General features: G+C 36.4%; 3 protein-coding genes across 5 annotated transcripts in view; 1 reads left to right on the top strand and 2 right to left on the bottom strand.

Annotated features, from left to right (window-relative positions):
• LOC108768531 (serine proteinase stubble) overlaps nucleotides 1–2166 on the top strand; it is a 43105-nt gene extending 40939 nt beyond the window's left edge. For both annotated transcript variants that reach the window (XM_018518984.1, XM_018518983.1), the window contains 5 exons: nucleotides 154–511; nucleotides 811–1328; nucleotides 1398–1695; nucleotides 1779–1904; nucleotides 1992–2166. In XM_018518984.1, the coding sequence (XP_018374486.1) occupies nucleotides 154–511; nucleotides 811–1328; nucleotides 1398–1695; nucleotides 1779–1904; nucleotides 1992–2150 (1459 nt within the window). In that variant the 3' untranslated portion in view covers nucleotides 2151–2166. The remainder of the gene's footprint in view (nucleotides 1–153; nucleotides 512–810; nucleotides 1329–1397; nucleotides 1696–1778; nucleotides 1905–1991) is intronic.
• A 1018-nt stretch (nucleotides 2167–3184) lies between these two features.
• On the bottom strand, nucleotides 3185–10650 carry LOC108768532 (uncharacterized threonine-rich GPI-anchored glycoprotein PJ4664.02). Of its 2 annotated transcripts, none has more exons than XM_018518985.1 (7): nucleotides 10515–10650; nucleotides 9856–10145; nucleotides 7879–9307; nucleotides 7352–7563; nucleotides 6876–7061; nucleotides 6185–6383; nucleotides 3185–3336 (listed from the first exon to the last, which is right to left on the bottom strand). In XM_018518985.1, exons 1-7 carry the CDS (start codon nucleotides 10549–10551, stop codon nucleotides 3197–3199), a joined length of 2493 nt encoding a protein of 830 aa, XP_018374487.1. In that variant the 5' UTR covers nucleotides 10552–10650; the 3' UTR covers nucleotides 3185–3196. The 2 variants fall into 2 exon arrangements, with proteins under 2 accessions (XP_018374487.1, XP_018374489.1); XM_018518987.1 differs by having other exon boundaries at nucleotides 6242–6383.
• A 2812-nt stretch (nucleotides 10651–13462) lies between these two features.
• Ir93a (Ionotropic receptor 93a) overlaps nucleotides 13463–22205 on the bottom strand; it is a 23886-nt gene continuing 15143 nt past the window's right edge. The window contains exons 3-15 of the mRNA XM_018518979.1: nucleotides 19550–19645; nucleotides 19009–19158; nucleotides 18653–18876; nucleotides 17274–17438; nucleotides 16861–17028; nucleotides 16323–16556; nucleotides 16085–16255; nucleotides 15651–15725; nucleotides 15325–15472; nucleotides 14714–15065; nucleotides 14281–14412; nucleotides 13824–13981; nucleotides 13463–13732 (exon numbers count right to left, since the gene is read on the bottom strand). Of these exons, the coding sequence (XP_018374481.1) occupies nucleotides 13635–13732; nucleotides 13824–13981; nucleotides 14281–14412; nucleotides 14714–15065; nucleotides 15325–15472; nucleotides 15651–15725; nucleotides 16085–16255; nucleotides 16323–16556; nucleotides 16861–17028; nucleotides 17274–17438; nucleotides 18653–18876; nucleotides 19009–19158; nucleotides 19550–19645 (2171 nt within the window). The 3' untranslated portion in view covers nucleotides 13463–13634. The remainder of the gene's footprint in view (nucleotides 13733–13823; nucleotides 13982–14280; nucleotides 14413–14713; nucleotides 15066–15324; nucleotides 15473–15650; nucleotides 15726–16084; nucleotides 16256–16322; nucleotides 16557–16860; nucleotides 17029–17273; nucleotides 17439–18652; nucleotides 18877–19008; nucleotides 19159–19549; nucleotides 19646–22205) is intronic.

Here is a 22205-nt window from a genome sequence, read left to right as displayed (position 1 = left end):
ATGTATTATGACGCAAAATATTTATATTTATAAAAATATTTATGTAAATATTTTGCGCCATAATACATATAAAGCGTTATATCATCATTATTACAAGTAAAGTACATGTATTTAACATATCGAGCCCAACTTAAAATTTATCTTTCATTCTAGCGCAGCCGGATCCGTGCCACAAACCTCTCACTGGCAAGTGACTACAGAACCGGCATTCGTCACAAAACAGAAACCGTCATCGTTGTCCTCATCCTTGCCAACATCATTCTCCTCGCTTTCATCGTCGTCGTCATCGTCTTCGTCATTGTCTTCGTCAGCCAAACCGATAACCGCAATTACTGTGCCGGAAACCGTACGAATTCCGTCTTTAGGTACGAGTTCTCATTTCTGGTCGAACAGCTGGACACCACCTAGGCCGTCCTTGAAACCTCACTGGACCGACAGTCCCAGCCTTCTTCAGAATGGCCCGGAAAACTTTCCTCCGCGACCGAGTCTAAAGCCAACCGAGTCGCAACAGGTACGAAGCCGTTTTCTTTTCTTGATAGGAATTAATTAATGCTGCCATAATTATTCTTTCCTCTCGTTCTCATGTTTAAATTATAAATACATAAAGTCGAAAGCGTATAGGCGGACTATATAAAATTCATAAAAATTATTATTAAACAAAAGATTTCTCCCAATAATGGAAAATGTTAATATTTACTCACTTATTAAAATTGATAAATACATTGTTAAAATTTTAGAAAAACAATGGGATGTTATCTATATAATATTGTTACGTTAACGATTGATTTCCCGATGTTTTTCATTTTATAGAGCACCGAATATCAGAAACCCTTGGGTTCGGCACACTACATAACAACGTCCCACTTGGAGACTTCAACTAGGCCGCGGCCCACGAAGAAAACCACAATGCAAAGCACAACACCATCCACATTGACGTCCTCCGCCAGCGGTACGACCAGTCCGACGAGTACGACGGTAACGATGACGACCGCGAGCAGTACGACCAGCGCAAGCAGTACGAGTACCATGAGCGTCACTACGACGCAAGGATTGTCGACCACCGAGGTGACGGCAAGCGAAAAGGCAACGGGTTCGGTGATGACTGTCGCGGCCGCTGACGAAAGCAAGAACATGCAGTGCGGGGTGCCACCGTTATTTCCGCGGCTGGGAACGAGGATCGTCGGTGGCAAGGACGCATTGTTCGGTCGATGGCCATGGCAGGTATCCGTACGTAGGACCTCCTTCTTCGGTTTCTCGAGTACTCACCGTTGCGGCGGGGCGGTGCTCAACGAGAATTGGATCGCCACCGCGGGCCATTGCGTTGACGAGTGAGTACGCTACATTATTCCCATCGTCCTTCAGTTACGACGTGCACCGTTAAATCTTGTCCGTTTCAGTTTGCTGACGTCGCAAATCCGAATACGAGTCGGCGAGCACGACTTCTCGTCGATACAAGAGCAACTGCCCTACGTGGAACGTGGAGTCGCCAAGAAAGTCGTACATCCCAAGTATAACTTCTTCACGTACGAGTACGACCTCGCGCTGGTGCGCCTCGAAAGTTCCTTGACGTTTGCCGCGCACATCTCGCCTATCTGCCTACCGGCCACGGATGACCTCCTGATCGGAGAGAACGCGACAGTCACCGGCTGGGGAAGATTAAGCGAGGGTGGAACGCTACCTTCTGTATTGCAGGAAGTAATTATCGTTTTGATAATTAAACCCCTTGCATTTATACATGTCTTCAGATTTTACCAACTTTTATTATTCTCTCTTTTAAGGTCTCCGTGCCGATAGTGAGCAATGACAGGTGCAAGTCAATGTTCTTGAGGGCCGGTAGACACGAGTTCATACCGGACATTTTTCTTTGCGCCGGTTACGAGACTGGCGGGCGAGATTCGTGTCAGGTACGTGCATAAGAATACTTAAATCGAACTACTAGCTGTTCATGTATCAAATTTCCACTGAGAGACTTACGTTCTTGGATCATACAGGGCGACTCCGGAGGACCTCTTCAGGTTCGCGGAAAGGATGGCAGGTACTTCCTCGCGGGTATCATATCCTGGGGCATCGGTTGCGCGGAGGCTAACTTACCGGGCGTCTGCACGCGGATATCCAAGTTCGTACCATGGATTTTGAAGAACGTCACCTGATGTATTCGACGATGAACGCGAAGAGATGACATAAGGCGACTCTCGAACTCGGATGAAATTTATTGTGCAAATAAGCGATTCGCAGTGTCGTCTCGTGCGATATCGAAAGACATTATTTTCACGCGATTGAAAATACGACTACTATATCGTTTGCATTTATTTATTTGCATTTACACTGCCACTCACGGAGTAAAGATCCTGGTTGCTATATATATGAAAAATATATACCCGGTACTAAAAGATGTGAAATAAGATCATCGTTGGGAGTTATCGAATATACATATATATTAGTGACGTATGTGAAATCTCGTGCATTGTAGCAGCACACTGAACTGTATTTATACATAAAAGTACGTAAGGAAATAATATATTTGCTAGATTAAGACTAAATAAACAAGGGAAGTCTCAATTGTGTAATAAAAAGATCAAAGGAATAGTCCGATAGATTTTGAAGATACATCATTATCATTCTTGCCACTTCGATTCGTATATGAAATACAATACACACACATACACACACACACACACACGTATATACTGAAAAAAAATTACGAAAGAATCGTAAATTTGTAAATTACATAATCGTCGATCTATTCTCTTGTTGCAAAGTCAGTTTTAAAGCCAGATACTGTCGATTCTGTAACTTTGACAAAAGAGCTAAAGAAAATCAGGGAAAAATATTAATTCCTTTCATAATAATTACGATTTCGATTCTCATAGTTTTCGAAACAAATGTATAAGTATCTGCTTTTAGTAATTAGCAAGATGTATAGAAAGTTTGCCTTTCGCTCTATAGCGTGAGACAGCTTGAAATATTCTTCCAAATGCTCAATCCTTCACATTTCAAGTTATGCTCATTGCTACTTTTTTATCTTTAATATTTCTTTATTTATAAATAGGAATTTTTGTACAGAGCACAATATTAATTGCGTGTACTTGATAATAATTGTGTGCGAGCTAATAGGAGAAGTCCACATTATGGAATTATTTATAAGTGTCGTCAAATAAACGAGTGTTTATTTAAACCTTAGATCTAAATCATATCCCTACAATATTCTCGAATTAAGCGGATCGTCCACTCGTCCGGCGATTAAACTCACTGAAGTCTCGGTGTCGACGATGAAATAAAGGAAGGGATGCAAAGCTGTAAAGGGTTCAGGCCCAGCTCTTTCGAATAGACCATTACCTAAAAAGAATTCATAATTATTTTGCAAACTTTTACAAAGAATTATTTTAATCACAGAAAATATTAAAAATGTTTTTAATATTTAATAATATTTTTAATATTTTTTGTAATATGCACGTTACATTTCATAAAGGATAAAAAATCACGTACTTTCCAAAGCGATAATAATATGCAGTAAAAATAAATTCGCAAAAAGAATATTTACACAGTTTAATCTATGTCAATTACAAAACTAAAAAATCTTGCGAATTTTGATGTGCGCAAAAATATAGCAGTCTAGCCGCGCATAATACAAAGCTAATACTTCGTGCTATTTTACGTAGTGCAGAGGAATTAGAAAGACGTTTCAATTACGATGAAAAAATATAAGAGGTTTGGTGTTAATGTGTTTAGTGAGTTTTGGCAAGGAATATTTCAAGGCTATATTTTTTGCGAATTAGAAGAAAAAATTATATATATGATGTTATAATTCTTCTTACGATAGCAAGATGTTTTTAAAGCACTTGCAGAACTTCTACGCAGCTTTAGGGTTCAGACCTAGATAGAAAAATAGAAAGTAGAAAAGCGGCAACCAATCAGAACTCGCGCTAGTAGTAGCTTGTTTCGGCTTTTTGCTTACTAACAGCGCAAGTATTGATTGGCTGCTGCTTTTCTGCTTTCTGCCTTTCTGCTTTCTGCCTTTCTGTCAAGGTCTGAATCCACCCTACAAATGATTTTATACATATTTTTTTGTCTAAAATTCAACGAAAATTGTTAACAGTAATTCGCGTTTCAAAAAGTGCCGTTTTAATTTAAACAGTATTTTAATATCTAATTTCTTAAACGACTGGCAGACGTAATGCATTGCAGATTGACGCAGGTCAATCTTTAGGTTTCTAAATGTCCAGTTCATTGACTTCCAATGCACGCGTGTCCTTCCTTTCACTGAGTTGACAAAACTTCTTACCGTTGTATTTTTTTTTTTACAACAGTTAGTTTTTACACGAAAGAAAAGAACGTAATGTCACAAACAACGGAGATAAGTATCTACTGCAGTAAAAACGATATTTCAATTTTTTTAATGACCATTATTATCAGCTTGATAAAAGGTTTTATTTAATTGTCATTTTAACTATATGTCAAGCAAAGAATCCCATTAAAGAATTGAATAGATAGTTAAATAATGTTATATAGAAAATTGTAACTCTGAAAGTAAACCATAATAATCTCTTGTTTTCTAAATATTTTATCATTTTATATAATACAATTCGTATTTATTTAAAAATAAATATATACGCGACAAAAATAACCGAAAAATTAATTTCATGGAAACGTTGCAACGCCACAATGATTCAGGAATCCTCGGTGAATGTAAAAAGTGATGGCGCAAGGTCTTTTATTGACTTCCTTTACGGACTTGAGCAGGATATCAGCAATTAAATTCAGTGAACTGAACAATACTGAGAATATTTCCAACAGTAATCGATAGTTTTGCTTGAAGCTTCGCCTAGTGGCGTGAAAATAAATATTGCCTAGCTATTCGTCCTCGGAACTCATATTTTCGCAGATACGGTGCATTTGCATCTCGCGACTGCGTCATAATTTTTCAAGATTAAATCCTGTAAATTACATGGAATTCATAGAAATAGATGCGTTAAAAAAAACGTTTAGCTGAATTATCTACTGAATTAACTTATAATTTAATTTAACGATGCATTGAGGAGATAATGATTAATACTCGCATAATTATCGTAAAGATGTAATTTAGCGAGAGACATTCGTTTTCGATAATTTCTCAATCTTAAATGAGGACAACGTTTTCGAATAATTTTGAAAATCTTTGATAATTTGGACAGTGTTTTCGAAACAACGGTCATCATAAATAACGACACAGTCGGCGTTAAGTAATGAAGATGTAGCGGAACGTGAGAAAAAGTAACGACGGAACAAGCGGAAGCGAAAAAGAGAGAAAAGAAAGTGAAGAAACGACTGACAATGAGTGGCAGCAGTAGTAATAGCTAAATAGCCGACCGTCGTTAGACGTGTGTTCACCACGCGTAGACGGATACATTGTCGCCGCCGTCGTTTACAAATTATGTGCGCAAATTATGTTTCTGGAGGATACTCGAGCCGTGCGCGTGAAACTTTGTAATTTCATTCGTTAATGCCGGATATTGCGTCAACGTAATTATTTCTTCGAACATTATCTCCGACATTATATTCCGCCGTCCGCCTCGCTGTTTGTTTCTCTCTTTCACGACAAATTAAATCACCTAAATGCCATTCAATGTCAATAACATCTGATTAACCGAGCTCTCGAGACGTATCGGAACGCTCATCAATTTCGAATGCTACCTAAGATGGTTTAATTCTAGGGAATCAAGTTGATTACTCGTATCAAGTTGTCAGGCAATAAATATAATCGCGTGAAATAGCATCAAGAATGGAGAACGTGGCGAAGTAATGAATAATAATAAGAAGCAATGTGTAAAATATATATATCCGATAATGTTAAATATATGAAAAATCAAAGAGTAAAATAAACTCGTGCATTTTATCGATGAACAGATACTCGGATGTTTGACTCGCACTGACAGCGCTATATTACTACACATTTAAAGGCAGAAGGAAGTAATTTACAAGCGGTAAGAAAAAAGGATAAAATATATATTTAAGAAATGAAGGAATACTGCAAATGCTAATGATTATACACGTAACGTGCAAAATTGTATAAATTGGACTCTTAAATTCAGGATGTCCGCATTAAAAAGCAAGGAATGCAATTACACGCGTGGAAACGATTACCGTTACGGGGTAATTGAAAGGAGAGTGCGATAGTGCATGAAAAGCGTAAGAGAGTAAAAAGAACCTGGCGGTAGATATCGATAATAGTCCCTTCGAGGTGGAACGACATTAGACGACTCACGAGAATGGGTCCGGTCGGGTTTCATATAATTCCTTATATTGACCCCTATACTCTGTTGCACGTCTCTAGCGTACACGCCGAGATCGGATGTCATGGGCGATAAATCGGCTGCTCTCGGTTCGAACACATCCAGGATGCCCAGCTACGAAGGAAACGGGTAAATGAAGGAAAATCTTAGAGAGATTACGCAAATCTCGACGCAAATATCGAGGCAAATATACACCAGTCACGCATAGGTGTCGATAATAATCTTGATTTGTCCTTCCTCAATCTCAACCTTCTCTACTCACGAAACGTTAAAAAAATGTCTTTTTGTTGTATTCAAGATTATATACAATGTCTCTTAGGAAATTCATTTGAAATAATTCAGAACGAGTAAATAAAGTAAGATGTAATTTATAATTAGATGACATTAAATAATTATTTCAGGTATTTATGTGCGAACTTCTCATTATTATTCGTGAATCCTTGAGATAAAAGTCTTTAAAAATGGAAAACTGTATAAACTGTGGAGAACTACTTGACACCTTCATGCGCGGTTGACTGTAAATCCGGCATGTATTTTTCTATTCGGTGTCTACATTTGGCATTGGTATAGGACATTGACGTGAAAGAGGACGTGTTATCCGCTTACCCTTTGCAAAAATGACGTCAATGTGACGAAACCACGCAGCATGAACGAAGGTATAGTGGCCCTGACCCAAGTAGGCTGTAATCGCTTCCTCAACAATCTCAATGACTTTCCGCTAAGATCCCTCGCCAGACGAAGCGTGTCCGTTTTATCCGTGGGCATGAAAAGTATAATGTTGTATCGGGGATCCTTGATATTAAGAAAGTAAGAGATTCTTTACACTGTTCAGTTGTATTTGAAACTACTTTAGAAAAATTTATGTCTAATTTCTAAAATCCAACATTGACCAAGACTATTTATTTTAAGCTACTAAAGGCTAGAATAAAGTTATTTAACATAGATTGTAGGATTGCGCAACTCTCATTTTTAGAAATTGGAAAAGTTTTAAATTAAAGATTAATAAATCAAGCTTAAAATAATTCTCTCAAGTTTAGAAAAGATGAATTAATAAATCATATTAAACTTTCACGCAGACTTACATCCAAAGGAAATTCGAGCGCGACAGCTTGCAACGATGGGAAATACGCGAAAGGCAATACAGCAATGTATCTTGAAGCCGATACCGAGGAAACGTCGCAACCGTTCACCAAAAACGACATCTCCGCTGATGAATCTTCGATGGAGGATTCACTAGGGTTTACTGTATTATACGACTTCCAAATTTCTAGATTTTGCATCCAAATACCTTCGTCTGAAAAACAGGAAATCGAATTCCATCAGTTACTTAGCATTTTCTATTTAGGAAACGAATTCTTTCTTAATCTCATATAAATGCATGTAATTTCATTTTTTCCGCTAACAAAACATTTGATATTCGTAATTGCATAATTTATGTACAGTAAATTACTACATAAAGAATTTATTATTGAAATTTTCCTGCATAAATAATTTATTATTGGAATTTTCCTCTATTTAAGAAGATTTAATTCGTAACTTTCAATTTGTAACACGAGCGACTTTTTCACGAGCGATTTATTCGAAAAAGACATTCATTAACTGAACATACCTGGATAGCTAGAGAAATATCCGCGCAGGCTTCTCGCTTTGCGTTTACGAAGATTCGGCGATCTATCGTGTGACTCATCTTTAACGGTATTGCTGTTAATTATACTATCTATCGGGTTAATTATATCTTTCTTCTTTCGATTCGAAATCGTATTTTCATCCACAAGAGATGCGGCTGTTTGATTATCTATAGAACTCATCATAGAATTCGCGATCGTGAAGTTACTTCCAGCAAGATTGTCCGTGTTTGTTGCTGAGACAAGCGGTACCACGGTCGTTACAGAACTGACTGCGACAGCATCGTCAATATTGATCATAGTCGTCATTGTGAGGTCATTTGCAGCGGTCATTCCTAAAGTATTTCCGACCAGAGTATCTGCCGATGTCTCGGTACTCGATTGGAAATTAACGCCGTTCACCATCATCGTTTCGGTAACGGGACTCGAGATAGTCACGTTCGCGCTATTCAACATTACTGGTACCACAGTAATTAACGAATTCATGGTAACGGTACTCGAGGTCGCATTGGAAATAGTTGTATTAGCGGGCGTGATGTTGATGACGACTGAGCTCGCGGCTACCAATGCGTCGGTACTTGGATCCGCGACGATTGTAGGCGGCGAGTCCGAACTCAACATATTTGTTGTCATCGGTACCTCGGTATTCGTAGCGAAAGTTGAAACATCAGTATTCATCGATATCGTCACGCCAGCATCAATCGCAGCTGCTGTTGTCATTCCTGTCGATGGTTGCACGCCCTCGTTAGGAACGCTAGCACTCGTTGCACTATCGCCAGCGGTGACTGTTGGGGAAGTTTGCTGATCCTGATTGTCCGCGACGGTGACTACAGTTGTAGTAGATGGAATCATTTGACTGTCTGTGTTTACTATCGGAGTAATCGTATTCGGCGAACCCACGACAGTTTCCGCACCAGCGGATGAAGTCGGCTGAATACTTTCGCCGGAAGTAACTGCCGTTAAGGAATTGATCGATTGCGTCAGCGATGTATTCTGGACAATTGTTCCGGTGCTGGTGACCGGAGCCAATGTCGATTGTACATCGGTTGCACCCGTCGATGCCATCGTGACAGTTTGCTGAGTAACGCCCGCAGCAGTCGATGGAACGACTGTTGTTTCCGCACCAGCCGGAGGAAGCGTCGTGATTGCACCCGTTGATGTTGTCGTCGTCATGTCCGGCACATTCTCAGTGTTTGCCATCTCTGTTGATGGCATGCTTGAGCCGATCGTGGATGTCGGAAGTTCAGTTATACCTGATGAGTCTTCCATGCTAACGGTAACGTTCGCTTCTTGCTCAATACTCGACAAATCGAAGCCATAAAACCTCAGAATGTCTTCATACTCAGGACGGAGTCTGGTATTTTGTCTGCTTAGCGTCAAACCGCCCAGGAAGCCGTCGGCGTTAAGGTAGCTCTTGAAATCAACATCAATATAAAAAATTTAATGTGTGTAATTCTCTTATTATTTATAACACTCTAATCTCATTTATAACAATTATCAATTTTTTTTAAATATCAGGCTGCTCCTCGCTCTAATGAAGTGAACTGCAATGTTTACAAAACATTGCTGGCATTCTAATAATCTGGGCACGGAAATAATTCATTTAGCTCTTCTATATATTATAATTATCAATTTTGTTTCTCAAAGAGATAAATATATTTAATAATAAAAATTCAGAAAAAATACGTCAAATCATACATTTAGAGTAATATATATCGAATACATCAAATTTGTGTATGAGACGTGATAGAAAGAGTCTAAAAGATATCCAGGGAAGTATCTTTCGAATGTCTTTGCGAAGTCACCTAAGTGTATTAATCTTGTTCGAGTTGCTTGCACTTTTTACATCTTCACTTTCTCTCTCTTCAACGCTCGAATATATTGTATTTGTCTCATTTTAAGTACAAAAATTGTGGTGTTATTTCAAGCAACGTAAACAGATCTATTATACGGAATCTTACTCGTAATCGTCGGTGAATATCCCTGAAACCGATCCTGGTAACATCCCGGTTGGCTGGTAGGCCTATGGCCTCGGCGATTTGTTGACTTCCTCTACCCGCGGATCCTTCGTAGAGCGCCGCTAGTACGAAGGCAACCCCCGTTGGCGAGAACGCGACGTTTCCACGCGTCAAATATTGCTGAAGGATCCTCACTCCGAGTTCGTTGACGACATCGGTGATCACGTCAACTGGACGCTGCGTGTCCGCGCGATACCAAGGATGATCGTACCTGTAAGCGAACGCGGACGATACTGCTGCAACATAACATCAGTGGGAAACTTTAAAATTCATAACATTGCGTGATTGACGCGTTAGTACATATATCATTTGTTTCTCTAAATTGAAGTCTTCCCACGAATATAACACTGCCAGTTTCTTCACGAAATGCAATCATATTTTAACATGAATCTTCTGGAAATTTGCAATACAATTCTACCTTTACTTTCTCTCTTTGTATAATTCATAGCAGAAAAAAAAATGGAATCAAATAATTTTTATTTATCTGTATTTATTGTTTCGTTTTCAGGAGAGGCTTCAATTTTCAAGCTCGTGAAAATCGCCTTGCCGGCGATTTAATCCTCTAATTCAAATCGCAAAGTAATCGAAACGGTCTTACGTACGCTGCAATATTACAATCAGGTGCAATGGCTTTCCCATTGTTTCCGCTGCTTCCTTCTCGATGCTCCGATCGTTACGTCGAGCCGGAGATGGAGTCCGCGACGAGATCCAGCTGGTTCTAATGTTAGGATTAGCCTTAGTCTTCCGCGCTCTACGTCAGGACTGGCTCACGTCGGAACGCGCGGATCAGATACGCCTAGCTCGTCGGGGCTCGTGGTTCGATTAAGACCCGCTCAAGGGGCGGCCCGTCCGACTTCCGAGGCGCGCGAGGCCCGCTCAAGGCCCGCTCTTGAGGGGGCCCGTCCGAAGACCGCCGATTACTACCGCGACTTCTTAAGTGGCTAAGGTCGTAATCCCCGTTAAATTGCGCACATAGCTTCCCTCCAAGTCGTCAATTCCTTTTCCTGCCGCTCTTCGTCGCTATTCTTTTAGAGGCTTCTATCTCCCAGCGTTTCGACAAGAACGGGATCTTAAGTGTGTCGCTGCATCTGTGCTTACGTTTATCATCTCGAGTATCATTGCGGAATGTGAAATATGTGCGTGTGCGTGCTCTATTCACAACACAATGACAAAGATATTACGAGTCCATTGAAGTAAGTATATCAGTGATTGGCCGAAAGATATTGTGACGTAAATAAACTTCTTCAGGATTCATATTATTTTTTTTTTATTTTGTTCACGGAGGCGTTACGACCGCCTTTTGCGCCCTACGCTGGAATTTGCTTTTGTGCCCCATCACAAGGATTGCTAAGTCTCTGAAGCACCAATCCCCTGCCAATTGCAGCGAACCAACAACTAAAAAAAGAAAAGAAATCTCCACCAATTTGCATAACACAGAAATACGAATACAATAAATTTCATATTTTCTTTTGTAATAATATATTTCGCTTTTTTAATGCAACATACTATTACATTTTCTGGTTTTAGTTTTTGAAAATATTCTGATTACGTCTTCAATTTAGTAGGACTGTCAAGACTGATTACATAATCAAAACTGTTCACCAATTCTTTTTCAGTTGATATCATGGCTAAACTGCATGACCGCGTCTGTGTCATTATATTTCTCAGATAATTCTTTATTATTTTTAATTTTGAGAAAGAGAGATGCCTCTGTAGTTGCCACAGACATTGGCACAGTTAATAAGATCAGTAACGCTATGGCTAAATTTAAAAAGATTTCCAGAAAACCACTTTTAGCTAATTCATTTAAAATATCAAGTAAGATAGAGCTTTATATGTATTTACGAGAGTAGCGCTGCCTATTAAAATTTTGCGCTCCTCCAAATTTTGCGCCCTACGCTGGTGCTGGAGCGTACCTACTCAGTGTCTCGTAACGCCTCCGATTATTCATGTAAAATTTAAACATTGTTAATTGAAACCAAAGAAAACGCGAAGAAACGTTACTTGCGAGAAATTAATTGCTTTATTTAATTAATTAAACAATTAATTATAATTAATAAATTAAAAATGGTATATCAAGCTTCAAAATTAAATTAATTAATAAAAATCGGTTATAATTGAAAACAGGTTATAATAAAAAACAAGTATGTCACGTTTTCGTGAGTGACGAAATGTTTCTTATACTATTTCGCATGTCACTCGCTGGTGCACAGACTGGCTCCATTCGTAATACACTAATCGAGCGAGCCGAAAATTCCTCTCTCCGTCGATCGGCAGCGATCACACGTCTATATATCTGTGCCGACCACAAATCTTCGAAAATATGCGGATATTATCGCGCGTGATAACGGTAGTGGCGATCGGCAGCGACCGCACGAAGGAATATAGTGAAGGCGCGGCGAGGATCTGCTTTCGACTGATCCAAGTGGGAGGATCTCCGCGAATGAAACATTACGTAATATCGCGATGACTTTTACCGCGCGCCGCAGACGACTGCTGAATGCGCAATCCAGAATCCAGGATCTGACACGACGCGCGAACCAACAATGAAACGACAAGGATCATTATCCTGCGCATGCCAAGCACAATGTCTTCGCGTGCGTTCTTTCTCATTCTCTATCGTTCCATTGCATCCCGATTTCGCTTGCGAAACGGATTATTATCGGCACCGAACGGAGTTTGACGCAGGGTCGCGTACTACATCCTCATCTACACGGAAAGAACGATTTTGTTGAAGTATCTAAAATTATAACCAGATACAAATCTGAAAATAATTTTGTTGTATCATTAAAATAATTATGTAGGCAACTCAAGCATAATGAACAATTCTGCAAAAAATTTTGACATTCTAGCAATCAGTTTGAATGTACTACATAATTATTTTAATAACCCAACTTTATGTTCAGATCTCTATAACTAGCTGGACTTTTAGATATTTCAGCAAAATCGTTTTTCTCGTGTATCCCTACTCACGATATTCACCGAACGTTTTTAAATGCACACGTCAGACCGGAACAATCCCAAGGTGATAAACTTGACGATGATTGATGTGCGATTCGTTTAAGTCAGTTTCAACTGTCCGTTCACGATCGATAAAAAAATAGACTCATCAATTTGAAAGAAATCGTACAATAAAGGAATCTCATCTATTATTTTTAGGATTGTTTGTTTGTATTGTAGAATGTTATTTAAAGCAGTAATTCACACGAAACTTATAACGCTTATCCGATATCTTTAATAATTATTGTTAATATAATGACAAAAAATAGTCTTATTTTTAAAAAGTCTTATTTTTAAAAGAATAATTTTTTCAGTTGGCTCTATACTGCGTAATTTTACGTTTAAATAATGAGTTTTGCCCCAAGGATAAAACTTGTACTAAGTGTAAGAACGTATACATAGTTTATATCAATTTGCAAAGATCTTTCTAAAATTTACTTTAACTGTAAAATACAGCTGTACAACTGTAAAATAGGTAACTATAAAAGAAAACTTCTGTGTCAGAAAACCGTGTCACCTAAACTACATAATTTACAATTAAATAGTCGGTACATGCAGCTCGAGGAGTCGGTCTATACTTAAGCGAGAATGGTCCCTGTAATTAACATTAGATATAAGCAACGATAAAGTCTAATTGCGCATGCAGATGTTCTAGCCGTGAAGCTATTTTGCGAGAAGTAGAAACGTATTTAATCTATCATCTATCCTCGGCTGTGTCCGATTCAAGAGATAAAAGGCTGAATCAATTTACGCCGCTTCGACACTTGCCGCTTATGACAGCAAAACTCGCAGCACAGAAGAAATATCGATCCAGTCACGCCTGAAAAGAGCACAATGAGGAGTCGCTTTTACTCCCACGAGGTGTTATTACACTCTCCGAACGGCGATGTCACACGCAAAAAACATGTTACCCATGAAAAGCACGAAAAATATGCCCTGCATATCCGTGACGTTTACTTTACGCTCTTCCACGCCCTGGTTGACGAAGCTGTCCGAGCATTTGTCTTTCACCGGTATTTGCTCCGCTATCCACTTGTTCATTAATCCAGACTCGTGCATGCGGTGTAACCTAAATGACGAAGCTTATTCATTTATTTAGTTAATAATTGGCTTTGACAAAATAATAGATATGGATGGGATTGTTACTGAATTACGACAGTCACAAAGTGACGATTTATCGATAACAAAGATAAAACTTTATAATAAACTCAACATAATTTACGTGCAATTTACCATATTATTAAAAAAATTGATAAAAATTACGTTGGAAAAATTAATAATAATAAATTACTACACAATGTCAACAATAATTATTTTACTGTTGTGAGATAATTAATGTATAATAAAACAAAAATTAATTAAGCTTACTCAGCGTTGATGATTTTTATGTAAGGACTATCTTTTGCAATAATCATCGCTATGGGCTCGTCCATAAATTCATCAGTGCTCAAAGAAAAGGCGCATCCCTTAGTTAATAACAGGTCATTTCTCATCAAGAATCTGCTCGAGCAATGCATCATTATCGTCATTTTTATCGGACAGACTAATTCATTCCATATGTTCGGTATAATATATATACAGGATGAAATATTTAAAAGACCATATCTCCATTTATCACGAAATTCCTCGGGAAAATATTATAATTATAGCGTTTTACAATATATATAAGTTAAAGATGCGGGATATTTATTTTATCAGATTTTACACAATGTTTTCGGGGAAGAAAGGTTTATACAAAAAGGTAAATTTATACAAAATATTTATTAAAAATTATCTTTTTTTTTGTATATTATGAAATTACCTCAATGTGCTTCTCCAATCGATTAACACGTGCTTGCCCATCTTTATCTGCTCAATCATATCCGTTTCTTGTGTCGCGTTATGAATTATAGCCCGCTCCAAAAGAATATGATACTTTTCTTCTTCGGCATTCTTTAGATACTCTTCTAAAAAGCTGCCATTAGGAAAGCCCCAGGTTAATTTGCTTTTATGAGCAATAAGATCATCCACGGTCAGGATGGCAGTGTCTGTATTTGGGAATGTTAGGAATGCGACCAAACTTCCGGAATAGGTTGCTACTAAGACCATCACAACCAACCACCAGACACCAACCAACAGGCGAGCGCTATCGGAATGGGGTAAGTACATTCCCCCTAAAATCATTCGTAATTACCTTTGTATGTTTCCAGAAAGGAAAATACGATTTTGTTTTCATATAAAAATAAGTGTAAAATAAAACGATTTTTCTTCAACAAAAACCTTAGAAAACTAGTAATTTGAAAAAATAAAATATTTTATAATAATAAAGAAATATAAAAATAAAAATAACGGAAATGTGAAAAAATGTTTTAATCTGGGTTACACCTTACACGCGAAATAAAAGTAGCGCTTCCAGAAACAAGCGGATACTACCTTGCTGAAGAAGGGCCCCGTAGACGTACCATACGCATTGCCAGCAGGAGTTGAGCCCCGATGTCTTCGTGCTGCTTGGACTGTACTTGTGAATCAGGTACAAGATCGGGCCCATTATAATAATGGATGCTGCCAAGCAGGCCCACGTCTGCAAGCAAAACTAGCCCGTTTGAAGGCGTTGCAACAAATATATTACAAAGATACAATGTCGCTCTATCATATAGGTACACATATATAGTACATATATGTATAGTACATTATATAAACTTCAATTTTTAGAAACGTAACATTGCTGCGACGTAGAGGTGCCTAACGTAACATTTTACCTCTTTGGTAAAGGGCGCGGTGAACAACAACGCTCTGGAAAGTTGGCCTGGTTTTGCAGTTAGGAAGCTATACGTCTGCATAAAAATCGGCAAGGTAAAATTGATCTGTTTCTTTCCGTAGTCATTCACGGTGTACGCGCAGGCTGCAAGAAGAACTTTTTTCTCCAGAATCATATCTATTATCTGCGATGGCATTTCTCTCGTTGTCGACGTTAACACCTAACATTTGAAACACTCATAGTAAAACATCGAGAAGTTATCGAGAAATTAAATTAAATGCTGTGCGTCAATTGAATAAGCTTTAGAACGAACATCATAAAATAAAGTTTTATGTAATTTATAGTTCAAATAATACTTTAGATTTTTTATTTAGTAAAGAAATAAATGCTTTATTCACGTTATGAACAATCGATGAAACTTAAACTTTGTTTTACCACATTAGCTACAGTAGTGTTACGAGTAAACTTGGTCTGATCGATCGCCGGGCTGAGCACATTATAGGTAAAATTCAACTTTTTTCCTAGATATTTCACAACGTCAAAAAGGAGTCCTCCGAATTCCTTTTCGCCAGAATTAGTCAACGAGATAGTTTGCCACGGCGGATTCTATATAAAGAGAATTATTATCTCAACGGGCACAATTACGCAGAGAATTAAAAAGATCTTTATTTACGTGATATGTAGCGATCGGTACGTTGATCCCTCGGAAACCATGCACTACGTGTGGAAAAAGAACGTCTGTAAAATTCGCACCTAGGATGGGTATCCACGTTCCCGATTCGATCAAGTGCGCGACATTCTTGCCGTGAACAAAGAAGTTGCCCCATGTTATGGCCGAAGCGAACCGCCAAAACAGACATTTGCCACAAACGCCGCTCGTAGAAAAAGTATCCTCGATAAGCTGTATCTGTAGAAAATAGAATATGTGTACAACTTCCATCAAAAAGATGATATAGATACGATTTCTCGCGAGAATTAACGAGCCATTTTTCAGAAAAAAAATTTCTTAAACCTAATATCTAAGAACACTACAAGTTTAGTTAAAAAAACAAAGGAATTTAATTCTTAAAATCTCAGAAGTGTAATCAATCTATATTTATATGTGTGTAAAGAATAACTATGTGTAGATTGTCAGGAAAACTACAGTTACGAAACATCATTTCTATACCATCAATTCGAATGATACCAAACATAGAACCAAAAATACGAACTTTAATACTTTTAAGAATTTCCTGACGTCTTCCCTGCTTATTTAATCGGACGAGTTCGAACTCCTCATCGGTTATATGACTGTATAATTCTATTTCAGTCATCAACGACATTTTTAAAGCGTTAGCCAAAGCCGAAACCAACTCCTGGATATGACATTTTAAACTGACCTAAAAAAATTCCCCTTTTCTCCAAAATACATAACAAAAGAGAGAAAGGGAGAGAGAGAGAGAGAACGTAAAAGAGAATATAAAATATTTAAAAAGTCTTTATAAAATCTTTTGCAAAAAGATGATTAAAAAATAACTTTTATAATAAAATTCGCATTAATCTTTTTTGATTATTTAAATTTTGAGCTAATCTCACGTAGTTAATAATTAAACAAATAATTAAAAAAGAATAATTAATAAATTACATTGCAATATGTATCACTGTCCGTCACATTGTAAATGAAAGCTACATTGCTGCCTTCCGTCAATAAATCAATGAAACTGGTAATATTTGTAGAGTTTCGTGCTACACTATCAGTGATGATATATAGCCACTGACTGTCGGGTAGCGCCATATTTAAAGACTTTGCCTAAATATATCAAATTTACAATTAATGAGAATCAGAATAGAAGTTGTGTTCATAATTAGCAAGTTTCTTCGCATTTAACGTAAAGCACGTTCGCACGTTTTCAAGATTTATAGAGGAAAGGCCCCTATTATGAGATACCGAGTTCATTTTGGGTAAATACTAGAAGTCTATAGGCAGAATTTTAAAAAACAATAGGTTATTTTGAAGGGAATTTAATAAGCTTTAAGATAACGTTAGGTATATAAAATTTAATTCAAATTCCATTTTTTTTTTAAATTAAAGAAATGTAAAAAGTGAGCAAATCGCAAAGTCAAAAAATTGTGCTCCTAATATGAGATGCCCCGAGAAATCGATAGTAAAACGTAAAGTATATCAGTATTGCAACTGAAAAACTTTATTTAATGTTTTTTAAATACAAACAAACACAGCCAGGGTGCGCGAAAAATGAGCATGTGATAGATTATACCCAGAACTCGTTTTCAGGTAGTTGGAATCAAGCATCGCAGATGTAGGCACTTGACGTTCATTCCGGTTGTCTTTTTTATTATTGTACAATAACATTTATACTTTAGCAACGATTTTCACTATAACATAGGAGCACGGGTTATTTCAAATTAGAAATACCCTAGGCATCACATATTACGATTTCCACGCCTTATGGTTTTACGATCATCAAATCTAACTTCTGTAATTAAATAATTCAACATATCTCGTATTTTTCTATTAGTACGACCTTACTCTATCACTACATGAAGAATTTATTGCTAAATATTTATTTATTAAATAATAAACAAGGTTTAAATGCTCATTTCAATAAAACTTAAAGACATCCAAATTCTGAAATCTTGTTTTACAATAATTACAGGCATGATCTAATAATGAATTTTCTACTAAATAGTTTTCAATCCAAAAGCAATAAATTCATGGTGAAACCAACAGATAGCGTTTATTAGTTTAGCAGAAAACGTCGCTATCTCATATTAGCATCTATCTCATAATAGAGAGCTTTCCTCTATTATATATATGAGTTAGGGAAAAAGTCTCTTTACAAAAAAAGTTACAAGAAACGATTATATACCCAGTAAATTAGTTTTTCTTTTAGAACTATTATTTTAATCTATACCTAGTAAATTATTTTTTCTTTTGGAACTATTATTTTATTCTAGCTTTGAATTAGTGCGAAATATAAACAAAAAAGTTTCTATTCATCTTACAACTTCCATAACATCAGCCGCTGTGTCTATCGTGACGATTACCAGAAAGCATTTTCCCAATTGTTCCACGTGGAAACTCTCAAGCATGTCTTTTATATAGTACCTTCTATTACGTTCAGAATCAGCGTGCTTAAAAGCAAATAACGCTCTGGAGACCAGGTTAAATTTTTTGTTTGGCAACGAGATCGACAAGGCTTTTGTGACTCTGCCGATTGTGTCCCTATCTATAAATTGTCATAAATAAAATGTACTTTCATGAGTTGTTTTCGTATTTTTAGCAAAGATGCCGAGAAGTAATGTAAAGAAAGATCAAAATGGGATAGAAAGATAAACGATTAATGCTTAAATTGCGTCACCGAAGGTATCGTCGTGCAGTATGTTGACATTGTTCCAGAGCAAAGCGTCGATCGATCTCATATCGAAGAAAATCTGGGATAATTCTTTGCCTGGCAATATTAAAGGGATACTCACACCCTCAGAATCAGGAAGCCGTGGACAGTCCTGATCTTTAAATAAATATAATAAAATATACGATATTTCATGACTTTATCAACTTGTATTCGCTATTTAATAAAGTCTCGCAATACAATTTGAAGCACAGCATTAAAATCACTACAGACTGTAAGTACATATGTATACAATATATATATATATATATATGTCGCATTCGATTTGAATGAGATAAAATGTATCACGTGTTGGCGTAACATGATATAATTTAACGGATGACGGTAGATAACAAAATTAAGAAGAACAAGATAACGATATTTGTAAATACCTAACGAGTTAGTCACCAACTATACAATCGCGCGATTCAACATCTAAATTTATATTCGTCTCAACGGATAAAAGAAGAATTTTCATGTACAGTTTTACTAAAAATCTCTTTGTTTATACCTGTTATTGCTAAATGTACGACCTCATCTTTACGCGCTGCATCGTGAAGGCTCCACATTTGATAACACGAGGTCACGGATAAAAGCACCGTAAAATCTTTATATGTATTAAATGTAAATAAAATTTGTTAACTTAATTGATTTATGTTTATAGACAAGCTAGATTTAAATTAACCCTTAAACTCCTTTTTGGCTTTCCCCAGCAAACGAGGACCGATTGGATTGGACAAATCCGTATGAATCAAGTTTTCGAATCCGCGTTATCCGCGAAAAAGGTATTGAATTTTGTAAAGACGAATACACTGAATCCGTTTCTATACATCTAGATAAATATAATAATGAACTCTAGTGGATTCATATAGATTCAGAAATTAAATGCTAGTCTGCGATCCCAGAAAGTGATTTATCGTTGGAAAGTATGCACCAAGATGATCACAGATGTATGAATTGTTTTTTCTCGAACGAGTCCTAGTACTATACACAGAGTATACAACATTACAGATTCACGGCAACAGAATGATTCCCGGATATAACTTGCACTGTCGTGGCCAGGATTATGTCTAGAAATTACCTTGTCGCTGTGGATCCGCAATGTTACACACTGTATCATACCGGAGTTTTTGTTTGAGAGGCAATGATTTTTGTATATCACCTCGGTGTGTGCTTTTCAATGATATCACTTGCCGAGATCTGTGACTAGCAGTTGATGGGAGTTAGACACCTCCCATGTTAGACAATTCTTCAGTACCGCATGTTAAATTCAAACGAATTAGTCGCACGTTTATTGCGTTGATGATTGGGTAAGATACTAAAAGTAAATTACCAATACGTAATTATGGATTCAATCGAATTGGTCGTAGGTTTCATTTCTATGCACATTGAGTGAAATACAGAAAGTAAATAACTAATCCATAATTACTTATTCAAGCGTATTACGGATAGAAACAGATTTAAAAAATTCAAAAACTTGATTTGACGTCACTTCAATGAATAATTTTCAACATTTTTCAATAATTTCTCGTTTGCTAGGTCTTTTTTCAAAACTCTTTCCATTATTGCTTTTTTATGAATAAGAATCATAGTATATATACTATGGCTGTGGTCAAAGTCTCGCTACAAATGCTTTGAAGCGTTTGATGGACCAATCAGAAGAAAAAATTTTACAAACTTACCAATTAAAAAACGCTTCAAAGCATTTGTAGCATCGCGTTGACCGTACCCATAGTATCATTATGTTTTAAGAATAAGAATCATAGTATAGTATAATAGGGGAACGTGGTGTTCCTTTGACCAGTTGTACCTTTAACCAGTTAAATTTATAAACAATCTATTGGATATTTATAAAAATAAAAATATGTAGTTTGTAGTATGAGTACCAGAGGTGTTTTATAACTTATAATTATAATAATGAAGAGAATTACTCCTATGAAAAATCATTTATTGTTTTCAAGTGTTCGAACAAAATAATTTTAAGACGCTTTTTAATCTCATATAATATTGTGTATGTATTCTGTCTTATGTTGGAATTATCTAAAATGTTAAATAGATATTTAAAAAAATTATTTAAAACTTAATATTTATTTAGACTTACTGTCAATCTTAACCTATAATTTATAAGAGTAATAACAAATAAAAAGTGAGCAAGCGTTGTACCTTTAACTAGTAACTAATAGTGTACCTTTGACCAGTCAATACGATGCCGGATAATTATTTAGTTTAGCTGTCTTATCTCCAATATTAATAAAATTATACTCATTAGACGCGGTTTTGAATGAAATAAACGAAGGACACTATTTTTGCCAGATTCAACCGTTTCGTGCAAAAACAAAAATCTCGTCTTTGTATGGTAAAGTTTATTTTTATATAATTTATATATAAAGTTATATATGGTGTAAAAAGGCATTAAAAATATAAATAAAATTAAACTTATGTCCAATATCTTGTCTTTGTACACACATTTTATACATTGGTTAAAAATACAACACTCCCTGGTTAGAGGTACAACATGGATACCTTTGACCAAAATTTAATTTTTTCCAAATGCTAAAAAAATGTACAAAACATAACCATTTAAATCTATAAAAAATATATGTTAGTGTCAACACTTCAAAGAACATTTAAAAATTTTTCTGAATTTTTAAACATCAAGATACAACTTTCACATGAAAAAATATCAAAATTTCAATTGAAGGTACATTACCTTCCCTTATCTTCATGTTTTTTACGAATAAGAATCATAGCTTAGTATCATTATGTTCTTTAACGTAGGATAGGAGAGACCGGAGCAAGTGGTTACAATTTTTGGTTAACAATTTTTTCCGTTCTAACGTATATATTTAAATTAACGAATATCTATGCATTGCTTCAAGTACATCTTTACCTAGACAGTCAATTTTTTTCTGATTTGTATCTATATCTTTAAATACTGAAAATTAAAATTTCCTATCAATAGATAAATTGTAACAACTTACTTCACTGTGAGGCAAGTTGTTACATTTACATCATTTGAAATAAATATATAATAATAAATATATATACAATACATATAATATACAGGATGTCCCAAAAAGGTCGGGACACCTAAATATCTCGGGAAATATAAGTTTTACAGAAAAGTGTTTCAGACAAAAGTTATATGGTTTAAAAATATCTATTTA

The sequence above is a fragment of the Trachymyrmex cornetzi genome, unplaced genomic scaffold (genome assembly GCF_001594075.2).
Source record: "Trachymyrmex cornetzi isolate Tcor2-1 unplaced genomic scaffold, Tcor1.1 scaffold803, whole genome shotgun sequence".
Taxonomy (NCBI): Eukaryota; Metazoa; Arthropoda; class Insecta; order Hymenoptera; family Formicidae; genus Trachymyrmex; species Trachymyrmex cornetzi.
The sequence above is the reverse complement of the archived record's forward strand: the minus strand, read 5'-3'. Positions and strand labels throughout refer to the sequence as shown.

Bases quoted from the DNA above. Each gene is read 5' to 3' on its own strand.
- LOC108768532 (XM_018518985.1), bottom strand. From the start codon at position 10,551: ATGGGAAAGCCATTGCACCTGATTGTAATATTGCAGC. The intron at 7,062-7,351 runs GTAAGTCTGCGT...CTTAATATCAAG, and splicing joins CGCTCGAATTTCCTTTGGAT to GATCCCCGATACAACATTAT. The intron at 6,384-6,875 runs GTAAGCGGATAA...TTTCCTTCGTAG, and splicing joins TGACGTCATTTTTGCAAAGG to CTGGGCATCCTGGATGTGTT.